This window comes from Felis catus, chromosome A2, assembly GCF_018350175.1.
Source record: "Felis catus isolate Fca126 chromosome A2, F.catus_Fca126_mat1.0, whole genome shotgun sequence".
In the NCBI taxonomy this organism is placed as follows: domain Eukaryota; kingdom Metazoa; phylum Chordata; class Mammalia; order Carnivora; family Felidae; genus Felis; species Felis catus.
The window spans coordinates 12,687,206-12,699,492 of NC_058369.1; the positions used below are offsets into that span (position 1 = coordinate 12,687,206).

The following is a 12,287-nucleotide window of genomic DNA, read 5'->3' on the forward strand; positions in this document are numbered from 1 at the left end:
TAGGACGTATTATGCTCAAGTATTTTAAGAGTGAAGCATCAGGATGTCTGTAACTCATTTTCAAATGTTGTAGCCAAAACAAAAGGGCTAAAGAAATAGATGAGTTGATGGGGTGCCTGGGTGGCTCAGTCAGTTAAGCATCCGACTTCGGCTCAGGTCATGATCTCACAGTTTGTGAGTTCAAGCCCCACGCCAGGCTCTGTGTGGACAGCTCAGAACCTGGAGCCCGCTTCATATTCTGTGTCTCCCTTTCTCTCTGCCCCTCCCCTGTGTGCTCTGTCTCTCTCTCTCTTTCCAAAATAAATATTTAAAAAATTGTTTTAATTAAAAAAAATAGATGGACAGATGGGTGGACAGGTGCGTGGATGGGTGAGTGGGTGGATGGATGGGCAGAGGGCTGCACAGGTGGACAAGTGGGCAGGTAAGTAGGAGGACAGATGGACAGAAGCAAAATGTGAATTCATAAATCCAGGTGAAAGGCATAGGATTATACTTTTACGATTTCTAAGTTTGTAAATAGTCACCTTATAAAAAGGCACTGAAACAAAAGTCCCCTCTGATTCAGATGTTAGGGGGCAGAAAAACGCATAGCCTTCCTCTTCTCATGCACTAACCCCACGGCAACCCTAAAAGATAGGGTGGTCAAACCCATTCACAGAGCAGCAATCCCCCCCCCCCCCCCCCCCCCGCCCTGCCTGGGCCTTCAAGCTGGAGGAAGGGGAAAGGGCCCTGACACAGAGCCCAGACTGGACCAAGCACGGCCACTTTTGCCTCAACGCCCTGAGGTTGCGCCCAGGGCCCCGGCGATGACAGTCGCGGGGGGGGGGGGGGGGGGGGGGGGGGGGAGGGGCTGGAGCCAGCTGACCCGACTCTGGCAGGATGGAGATGTCCCTCCAAGAGGAAAGTCTGAGTGGCCCAGCCAGGTCCTTGCCTAACGGGAACAGACGATCTCATCTGAGTCTCTTATTCTCAAAACTCCCGCAGTGGGCCACGAAGCCCCCAAAAGGGGCCGCTCCGGCACCAGGATTCCTCTAAGCTGCATCCCAGGCACCCCCCACCCCCTGCCCTCCCCTGGCGGCCTTGGGCCTGAGCAGCGGCTGGTTTACGGGCCAGTAAGGCCTGGGAGCAATGCCGGGGAGTGGCTCACTCTGCAGCAGCCAGGCTCTGCCTGGGGCCTCTTGGTTAACGGAGTTAACAGGGTGCTTTACGCTATGTATACAAATGTGTATCTTATTTAATAGATGAGGGATAAGCAAACTACAGCTCATCCATTCCGTGCAAGACACTGTCAAGTGAAAGAAGCCGATGTAAAAAGACTACACGCTGTATGGGGTGCCTGGATGGCTCGGTGGATGGGGCATCCGACTTTGGCTCAGGTCCTGATTTCACGGGCTCGTGGCTTCGAGCCCTACATCCGGCTCTGTGCTGACAGCTCAGAGCCTGGAGCCTGCTTCCGATGCTGTGTCTCCCTCTCTCTCTCTCTGCCCCCTCCCCCACCCCTGCTCACGCTCTGTCTCTCTCTCTCTCCTTCAAACAGAAATAAACACTAAAAAAAGAAGGCCACACGTTGTACGATTCCAGCTACCACAGTCTCCCCTGCAGTTACCGCTGTCAATAGCGTTCTGGAAATGGGTGATCCTCCTTTTTTTTTTTTTTTTAATGTTTATTATTTATTTTTGAGAGAGATAGAGAGAGACAGAGTGTAAGCAGGAGAGGGGCAGAGAGAAAGGGAGACACAGAATCCGAAGCAGGCTTCAGGCTCTGAGCCGTCAGCACAAAGCCCAATGCGGGGCTCGAACCCACGAACCGTGAGATCATGACCTGAGCCCAAGTCGGATGCTTAACCGACTGAGCCACCCAGGCGCCCCAGGTGATCCTCCTGATGTATCCTCAGAAGGTCAGGCGCAGCCTAATGCTTTGTCACAACGCCTGCATCACTCACCTTGATGTGGGAAACAAAGGCAGACTGAGGGCAAGTCACAAACTAATAACCCTCCCCCCCGACACACACACACACATAGGTGACATTCCTCAGGCACTCCTGGCTGCCCAAGAACAAAGGAAAGGGAAAAACCCGTGGTTAACTGATAGAGATCACAGTCATGCGGGCCCTGAGTCTCCATCAGGTTACAACTGTCTTAATAATTTACAAGGGGAAAAAGCAATTCTATCAATCGCCAAACTTCCAGGAACCTGTAGATTCCATTTCCTGGGACCCTGACACCGCCCTACCCCCCCCACCAACAGGATAGAAAATCTTACACCATCAATCACTCCTCACAACTCCAGTGTAGCTCTTTCTGCCCACGGGTCCGGTCCCTGTGCTTTAGGAAAACCACCTTTTTGCACCAAAGACGTCTCAAAGAATTCTTTCTTGGCCGTCGGCTCCGATCCCCAACACTCTGAACCACATCAACCTTACTTCATCTCCTCACGTAGACATTTTACTATCTCGTGATCACAAGAAAGCAGGCTGGGTACAGTACAGTATATTTCGAGAGAGAAGGAACCACATCCCCGTGACTCTCACTACAGAATATTGTTACCGTGGTTCTATTTTATCATTGCTGTTGTTAATTTTACTGCGCCTAATTTATAAGTCAATCTTTGTCATAGGCATGTAGTATAGGAAGAAACAACACACGTAGGGTCTGGTACTATCCGGAGTGTTAGACGTCCACTGGGGATGTAGGGATGTATCTCCATGGATAAGGGACGGGGGACTACCATATACATGTGATGGGAAAACAGCTATTCTGAGCTGCTGCTGGGGCATCTGACGGCCTGACAAAGCCCCTCACACCTGGAGTCTGGACATTTAGATAAGGACCCGAGCTTAGGATTCTGGCAGCAAGTTTCTGCTTCACTTTTCCCCAGGGGGCCTTTGGAAATAACCACATAGCACTGACCCCGCCTACAGCTATGACCTCGTCTCCAACCACCTTACAAGTAAAGGGTGCTTGCTGCCCGGCTGCCTGCCTCCTGCTCGCTTGTGACCTGGGACGGAGGACTGCCCTTCCCCCCACCCTTCATTTTGCACCCGCGCACCCCACTCTGGGATCTGTAAATAAATCTCACGGCTTGACTTCGTGTGTGTGTGTGTGTGTGTGTGTGTGTGTGTGTGTGTGTGTGTGTGTTGAAACTGTGCCTCCAATCAAAACAACCCCGGAGGTTTTCACTTCTCCCAACACAACATGACATTCTGGAAAAGGCAGAAGTACAAAGACGGTGAAAAGATCAGTGGTTGCCAGGGGGTAGCAGGGAAGGAGGGATGAACGAATAGGTAGATGGAGCCCAGAGGATTTTTAGGGCAGCGAAACCATTCTGTATGATACTGTAACACCAGGGGCGCCTGGGTGGCTCAGTCGGTTAGGCGGCCGACTTTGGCTCAGGTCATGATCTCGCGGTCCGTGAGTTTGAGCCCCGCGTTGGGCTCTGTGCTGACAGCTCAGAGCCTGGAGCCTGTTTCGGATTCTGTGTCTCCCTCTCTCTGACCCTCCCCATTCATGCTCTGTCTCTATCTCAAAAATAAATAAACGCGGAGCCTGTTTCGGATTCTGTGTCTCCCTCTCTCTGACCCTCCCCATTCATGCTCTGTCTCTATCTCAAAAATAAATAAACGCTAAAAAAAAAAAAAACTTTTTTAAATGATACTATAACACCAGAGGCGCCTGGGTGGCTTAGTCTGTTAAGCATCTGACTTTGGCTCAGGCCATGATCTCATGGTTCGAGTTCAAGCCCCGCATCGGGCTCTCTGCTCTCAGCTTGGGATCCTCTGCCCCATCTCTCTCTGCCTCTCCCCCGATCATGCCCCCCCAAAGATAAATACACTTAAAAAAAACTGGGGTGCCCAGGTGGCTCAGTCGGTTAAGTGTCCGACTTTGGCTCAGGTCATGATCTCACGGCTCATGGGTTCGAGCCCCGCATCAGGTTCTGAGCATTCAGCTCAGAGTCTGGAGCCTGCCTCAGATCCTGGGGCTCCCTTTCTGCCCCTCCCCCACTCACGCTCGGTCCCTCACTGTCTCTCAAAAACGAGTAAACATTAAAATAAATAAAATAAGAATAAAAAAGACACTACAACCCTGGGCACACATCACCATACATTGGTCCAAACCCACAGAATCTGCAACACGAAGAGAGGACCTAACATACACTGCAGACCTTAGTTAATAAGAACACATCCAACCTGGCTCATCAACTGTACGAGATGTGCTACCTTAATGCCGGCTGCTCATAATCGGGGACACTGCCCGCAGGGGTGAGGGGGCACAGAGGAACTCTCCTCCTTCTGCCCAATTTTTACAGATCCGTGTCTCCACACACATCTCCGCGAATCTTACTTAATCGGGATTGCTGAATAACAGGGAAGAAGGAACATGAGACCCAGCTCTAGGTCCGTGGGGAAACCTCAGAGCCCGTGCACAAGAAGTACAAGCCCGCAGACAGGAGCCCTGATGGCCAAGTTTATCGTGGTAAACCCTGGGGCCACAGCCTGAATATTCACCACCATTAAATTATGGGCATTCATTCCGAGGAATACGGCCTTGCTGCAGGGCCGGGGGCCGGGGCATCAGTGTCGGCCCTGCTGGGGCATGCACACATCCCCTGGAGGTGTGTGGAGGGCACGCCTGAGCACCTTACCTGCAGGGGGCGGGCGGGGGGCTGCAGCTGCAGGTGGCACTGGCTGGGGGAGTACCAGCTGCTGAGAGAGAGGTAGCTGGGCAGGTACTGGGCCCCCACGGGCTTTCCATTGAGTGCCGTCACCTTGGTCTGAGGAAAAGAGGGTACTTGGTCAAGGCCTGGGTGCTTGGCCTAGGAAGGGGGTCCCTGGGGATGCTTCTGCCTGCCCTGGCCTACGGCAAGACCCTCTCACGTCCCAATTCCCCTTTGGAGAACCCTCTCCCCGGTTCTCAGAGAATGGGGTCCCATGTGCTTTTGCCCCCCTCTCCCCGTTCCTCAGCTCCAGGAAGCGAGTGTCCGAGGCTGGTCACAGGGCGTTAGGGGGTGGCTCAAGACAGAGGCAGGTGACTCATGTGGCTGCCAAGAGACAGCTCTATCATGGACATACTAGGAAACCCTCCCCATGCCCCTGTCTCTCTCTCTCTCTCTTTCTCTGGCTTGCTAGTGACCCTGGTGGCTTCTTGGAGGGGATCACAGGCCTGAGAGGACGGTCAGGAGATGGAGAGGCTGTGTGGGACAGCACCCCCGTGGCTCTGGAGCCTGCTCCTCCCTAAGCTCGAGCCCTGCCGCCCTGTGTGCACCAAGCCCTGGGTGGTTATACGGCTTTGCTCCTTTGAGCTTTGAGCTTTTTCCCTTCACTTGCCCCAACACAAGGGAGAGGCCAGAGGAGCAGGTCTAAGACCTCTGTGAGACCAAGAATAAAGAAATTGGCCATGGGGTGCCTGGGTGGCTCAGTCAGTTAAACATCCGACTCTTGGTTTCAGCTCAGGTGATGATCGCAGTTTGGTGAATTCGAACCCTGCGTCGGGCTCTGTGCTGACCGTGTGGAGCGCGCTTGGGATTCTCTGTCTCACTCTCTCTCTGTCCCTCCCCCACTGGCACTGTCTCTGTCTCTCTCAAAAGAAAGAAACTTAAAAAAAAAAGGAGGGGGTGCGCCTGGGTGGCTTAACTGGTTAAGCGTCGACTTTGGCTCAGGTCATGATCTCATGGTTTGTGGGTTTGAGCCGCACATCAGGCTTTGTGCTGACAGCTCAGAGCCCGGAGCCTGCTTCGGATTCTGTGTGTGTCTCTCTCTCCCTTTTTCTGCTCCTCCCCAGCTCTCTCTCTCTCTCAAAAATGAGTAAATGTTAAAAAGAAAAAAAGAAGTTAGCCCATTTTTGTCCCCGGTTTCTGGGAGGAAGCCTCCAAAGCCTGGAATTTTCCAAGTGATGAGAGTGTCTTTGTTATTTACGGTGCATCCTGAGGGTATATGCCACCGAGCCAAATCAGGACAGGGGTAAAGGGTTGGGGTTTTGAGACTTGTGATACCAGCCTAACCTCCAGGGAGGGAGGCGACTGGAACCGGAGTCTGTCACAGGGCCCGTGATTCACAGCTACTTTACGAACCCCGATGGACACCGTGGACACCGAAGCTTGAGAGAGCGCCCCCGGCCGGCCGTTCTCTGGGGGCACGGTCACACATCATGAGCCAGGAGGATGGTGTGTCCCAGGAACCCCAGAGGGACAGCTCAGGAAGCTTCAAGTGTGGGACCCTCCCAGCTCTGGCCCCACGCCTCTCTCTTTTCGGCTGGTGCTGATTTGCCACGCTGCTATAAAAAAAACTGTGATTGCAAGAGACACGCACTTCCAGTTATAAACTAAGTCCTGGGGATGGAATACCCAGCGGCGTGACCGTAGTTAACAACACCGCAGTGTATACTTGAAAGTTGCTAAGAGTAGATCTCAAAATTTCTCGTCATAAAAAAAAAACGTAGAACTAGGTGTGATGCTGGCTATGAATTACACGTATGGTGGTGTCTGTTTCACGTGTGCAAATATGGACTTATGGTATACACCTGAAACTAACACAGTTACAAGTCAACTGTCCCTCATTTAAAAAATAATTGACTTGGTAAGGGGCGCCTGGGTGGCGCAGTCGGTTAAGCCTCCGACTTCAACCAGGTCACGATCTCACGGTCCGTGAGTTCGAGCCCCGCGTCAGGCTCTGGGCTGATGGCTCGGAGCCTGGAGCCTGTTTCCGATTCTGTGTCTCCCTCTCTCTCTGCCCCTCCCCCGTTCATGCTCTGTCTCTCTCTGTCCCAAAAATAAATAAAAAACGTTGAAATGAAAAATAATTGACTTGGGGCGCCTAGGTGGCTTAGTTAAGTGCCTGACTCTGGTTTCGGCTCAGGTCACGATCTCATAGTTCGTGAGTTCGAGCCCTGCATCGGGCTTGGGATTCTGTCTCCTCTCTCTCTGCCCCTCCCCGACTCGCACGCACACAGGTACTCTCTCTCTCAAAAATGAATAAACATTTTTAAAAGTTAAAAATAATTGATACTTACAATTAGCTTCCCTTTTTTAATTTTTATTATTTTTTTAATGTTTATTTCTGAGAAAGAGAGACGGACAGACAGGCAGGGAAAGGGCAGAGAGAGAGGGAGGCACAGAATCCAAAGGAGGCTCCAGGCTCTGAGCTGTCAGCAGAGAGCCCGACACGGGGCTCGAACTCACACACTGAGAGATCATGACCTGAGCTGAAGTCAGTCCCTTAACCGACTGAGCCACCCAGGCGCCCCAAGTTTTGTTTTTAAAAGAATAATTAAAGACCTTTTCCTAAACAGTATTTGGTAACAGAAATAAAATATCTATTAAAGTGACATTTTGGGGAAAAGCTAATTTAAAAAAAAAAAATTTAAGTTTACTTATTTTGAGAGAGACAGACAGAGAAAGCAAGCAGGATAGGGGCAGAGAGAGAGAGAAGCCCAAGCAGGCTCCACACTTGAACTCCTGAACCAGGAGATCAAGACCTGAGCTCAAGGCAGGCGCTCAACCGACTGAGCCACCCAGGTGCCCCAGGAAAAGCTCATTTTTAGACATGTATCTATGAGAGAGAAAATTATTCAGCTAATTCTGGTATTTGTAGTCATCTCAGGGCTTTGCTGCTACTTAATTGCTAGAGGACTAAATGCAAATAAAAGGGACGTCTTGCGATCATTAAGAAAAAGCTGTCATTGTAACCAGGAATTTGCAGCCCGCTGGATGGCCCGGAGAGTCCCAAGCTTGCAACTTCCATGGTTAAAAATCTTTAAGGACACGTTGCCCCACAGAGGACAGTCACCACAAGCGTCCTCGGCTCCCACCTACGCATTTACTCTAAGCTGCCCCCGCCCCTTCCCCGCCATCCAGCGTCCGTGGGGCTGTCACAGAGCTGGACGCCCTCTTCTGTCACTCCTGCTCCTCTCTTCCCTGATAATGGGACCCCGTGTCCTACCTTCACAGCTCCAGGCTTGGTGGCTTCTCTGTCATCACCTTCTGTCTGCCCACCTGTGCCCACACCCCACCCCCCGACCAGGTACCCTGTAATGTCACTGGAACAACTGCTGAGTTTCAAAAATGAGGCCACTCTGTCCCCCTGATGCTGCCTTCTGGGTAAACCCCAAACACCCCTGTGAGGTGGGGGGCACCCCACCAGCTCCCTCCTCCACATCTTCCTGAATGGCTCAGCCTGGCTGGGCCCTGCAGGACCCAGTTACACTATGATCGAGGGCCTCTGGGCCTCTGCACATGCTGTTCCACCCTCCCAGAAGCAGTCTGGATGACCCTCCCCAAGGTCAGGAGTCCACATGGTGGGATCCCTTTGGGAAAGCCTCCTTCAGCATGACAGCAAGGAAGCTTCGCCTCTCCTTGACCTCCTGTCTTGCCTTGGGCTCTCCCCCGGTCAAACTCCCCGTCAAAGACCATAAACTCCCTCAGGGAAGCAGGAGGCCACAGTTCCACTGAGCTCGTGCCCAAGCATAATTCAGGGAAGGCACCAAGGCTGTGCCTTGTGGCTGAATGACAAAGGTCCAGGCAACTCACCCACCTCCAGCCACACGTGTTGGGCCGACATGGGGATGAAGGGGATTTCAAACCCCACCAGCCCTCCCCGGGACACAGATTCAGTGGTGTAGATGTTGTCCTTCGAGGTCAGCTCTGCCCTGATCTGGACCGTCACCCCCTCGGCCGGGCTGCCGTCTGGGTAGGACAGCTCCACCTGGAAGGGGATCACCAAAGATTCAACACAGTCAAGGCAGTACCACTCCCCAGACGGATCTACAGACTCGACCCAATCCCCCACCAGAATCCCAGCCAACTTCTTTGCAGAAATCGACAAGCTGTTGCTAAAATTCACAGGGAAATAACCAAATAACCAAAACAACCAGGAAAAAGAAGAACCGAGAAGAACTCATATCTCCTAGTTTCAAAACTGTGAAGCTACAGTAATCAAGACTGGCCTAGGAGAGACATGGCGATCAATGGTACGGAATTGAGAGTCCAGGAATAAACCCACACATCCGTGGCAAATTGGTTTTCAACAAGCGTGCCGAGACCCTTCACTTGGAAGAGAACAGTTTCCTCAACAAACAGTGCTGGGAGGACTGGACGCCCACATGCCAAAGAATGAAATCGAACCCCTACCTCACACCATCTGCAAAAGTTAAAAATGGATCATAGGGGCACATGGGTGGTTCAGTCGGTTAAGCATCCGACTCTTGGTTTCAGCTCAGGTCATGATTTTGAGGTTTTGTGGATTTGAGCCCCGCGTCAGGCTCTGCGCTGACAGCATGGAGTTGGCTTGGGGATTCTCTCTCTCCCTCTCTCTCGCTCTCTGCCCCTCCCCCACTCACACTAAATGTCCCCCTCAAAATAAATAAACTTAAACAACTAAAAAAAAAAAAAAAAAGATCATAGACCTGAAGTTAAGAGCTGGAACTCTGAAACACTTAGAAGATGGAGGGCTGGGTGGGGGAGGCCAGGAGAGGAGGACCTTCACGACCTTGGACTTGACCAAGAAGTCACAAGGTACAAGTTACCACGGGCTGGCCATTAGCCTGGTGCCACGTGGTGTGGAAAAAGAACGAGCAAAGGCTATTTATTCACAGCTTGCTGCAGCCAGGAGTCAAAGCCACCATCACTTGTGTTTGGCAGAGACTCAGGTGCAGGTGAAGCGAGAAAGCCTTGTAGAGAAGCAGGGAGGGCTTCAGGTGTGCCTCCGTTGGAGGCTATCGATGTGGGGGCTAACCGGAAGTGGGGTATCCCAGACAATCGGTTAGGGGAACGTATAGGGACTCAGTATCTCTCCAATGTGCGGATCTGATCTATTCTATTCTATTCTGTTCTATTCTATTCCATTCCATTGCATTTTAAAGACAGAGAGTGCACAGATGCACAAGTAGGGGAGAGGCGCAGAGCGAAAGAGACAGAGGATCTTAAGCAATCTCCATGCTCAGCGTGGAATCCAAAGAGGGGCTCGATCCCACGACCCTGGGACCATGACCTGAGCTGAAATCAAGAGTCAGACACTTAGCCGACTGAGCCACCCAAGTGCCCCGGCACTCTCCGTTCTGTCCCATTGGTCTCCAGGTACAAATTGCCGTGTACGAATCACCACATGCTGGCCGCTGGCCACTGGCCTGGTGCCACGCTGGGGGAGGAACAGAACGGGTAATGCTATCAACAGTTCCGTGTGATGCTCAGACCTCATTCAGACGTAGAAGAGGCAGTCGGAACGAGGGGTTCAGAAGACAGGGATGGTGTGAAAGAAATATGGCCGGTGGGCCCTGAAGGACCCTAGAGTAGCCCCTCGACCGTGCAGGTATTTGGTGACAGAGTGACAGGGGCTTCGGCTGGCATGATCCCCATTTACAGCTCTGCTCTTTAATGCAGACGGTGGATAAGTTCTCAGTGGTCCCTGAAATGCTCCCTTTGGGACCCTCAAAGCCAGGGGCGCACAGGCCGTGTCTCTGTGATTGCGCCTGAGGGGCTGGGATCCGGCACAGACAGAAGGGAGGTCTCAGAGCAGAGCAGGAGTAGCAGGCCACAGCATGAGGACACCGGGATCCTGTGAGTGACCCACAGAAGGTTAGAGGGGCCAGCGATGTGGGCGGTGGGCAGAGCTGTGGTCAAGGGTGCAGCCAGCTTCCTCTGGGGTGACACTGGGCTCCACTGGCCTTGGCCCCCCGGGACACAAATGCCCAGTTCAGCAACTAGGATAAGGATCTCGGGTTTCTGGTCACCTAAAACTTGACTGTGTATAAGAATGGCATGATGGGTGGGCAGGAGATGGGGGCCTATTCAAAATGCCACATTTGGGGCACCTGGGTGGCTCAGTTGCTTATGCATCCGACTTCAGCTCAGGTCATGATCTTGCGGTTCATAAGCTTGAGCCCCACATCGGATTCTGTGCTGACAGCTCAGAGCCTGGAGCCCGCTTCGGATTCTGTGTCTCTCTCTCTCTCTCTGCCCCTCACCCCCCTTAAAAATAAGTAAACATTAAAGAAAACACACACATACACACAAAACGCCACTTTCCCCCAGGAGATCGAATCAGTCTGTCTCAGGGACAGGAGATCTGCCTTTTGGGGCATTCCCTTGGATATTAGTTCATCCAGAAATAAGTCGACCCAAATAGGAAAGGCATTGCCTGAGAGAAACCGAATGAATGGCTTTACAACGCCTTGGTTTAACGCTGTAGATACACGAATGTCTATCTACGTCAACTAAAGCAGACCATCCTTTTAGGTGGAGCAAAATGCCCAGTGCCCTCACCCTGGGCCCAGTACCAGCTCTTGTCACAGTCAGCAGAGGAGGCCCTGGTCCCCAGACAGCAAAGGTTATGCAATGTAATTAAAGGACACCGTCCTCCGCAGAGTCACTGCTGGGACACTGAGTGACTCAGAGTCACTGCTGGGACACTGATGGGACCCACTGCCACGGATTCTCGGTGGTCCTCGGGGGGCGGGGAGGCTGGGGCGGGAGGTGGTGCGGAGCCTGCGTCCTCAGACGGCCCCTGCCGGGCCCCATCCCCAGCGCTTACCTTCCCCACGTAGGACAGGCCAGGCTTGAACTGCTTCCTGGTGTCCTTGGAGTAGCGGACGTCCACCAGCTGCCTCTGGACAGGAGTGGAATCATCAAAGGCCACCTGCTGGCTCCCGTCCACACTGACCACCGTGGCCCAGATGCTGACGGTGCCCCGGAAGTGCTCGGGGACATCGGCTGGGATCATGTCCTTCACGCAGATGTCGAAGTCCTGGGAGCCGTGGATCTGGAGGCAGGAAACGCCCAGAACGTGCTCACTCGGGGTCAGAGTGGTTTCAGTGAATGACTCTCAAAAACACATGTGAAGTCCAGGACTCTCCAGCCGCTTGGAGGGCCAGGGGGGTCATTGGATCCCTTGTTGGATGTGCCATATGACCCAGGGAGGAGGGGCATCGGTCCCACCAGGCAAAAGAGGAGAAGGCTTCTGTAGTAAGTTGCTCACCCTCCCACAGACAGCAGGACAGGGATTTGAACCAAGTCACCCCCACTTTGGAGCACTCGCTCCCGCTCCTGGGGCACAGAACGCTCCCATTCACCCCCTACTCCAGGACCCAGCCAGGAGCCGGGCGAATAAGTCCATCCAGGAACAGCTTTGGAGTACATTACTCAGCAAACCAGACAATTAAGGCTAGGGCACCACAGCCTGCAGGGAGGACAGGGTTCAGTGCCGGAGGCCCCTGCAGAGACAGAGGATCCCCAGGATGTGTGTGCACGTACGGGGCGGCACGCTCACAACTGAGCCAGGTTATAAAACTTTACACGCACGG

At 52.9% G+C, this 12,287-nt stretch overlaps 1 protein-coding gene across 7 annotated transcripts in view; it reads right to left on the reverse strand.

The window, feature by feature from the left end:
- CPAMD8 (C3 and PZP like alpha-2-macroglobulin domain containing 8) overlaps nucleotides 1-12,287 on the reverse strand; it is an 83,798-nt gene that overhangs the window by 55,731 nt on the left and 15,780 nt on the right. For all 7 annotated transcript variants that reach the window (XM_023246922.2, XM_045047864.1, XR_002738989.2 and 4 more), the window contains exons 11-13: nucleotides 11,519-11,746; nucleotides 8,525-8,695; nucleotides 4,642-4,770 (exon numbers count right to left, since the gene is read on the reverse strand). In XM_023246922.2, the coding sequence (XP_023102690.2) occupies nucleotides 4,642-4,770; nucleotides 8,525-8,695; nucleotides 11,519-11,746 (528 nt within the window). The remainder of the gene's footprint in view (nucleotides 1-4,641; nucleotides 4,771-8,524; nucleotides 8,696-11,518; nucleotides 11,747-12,287) is intronic.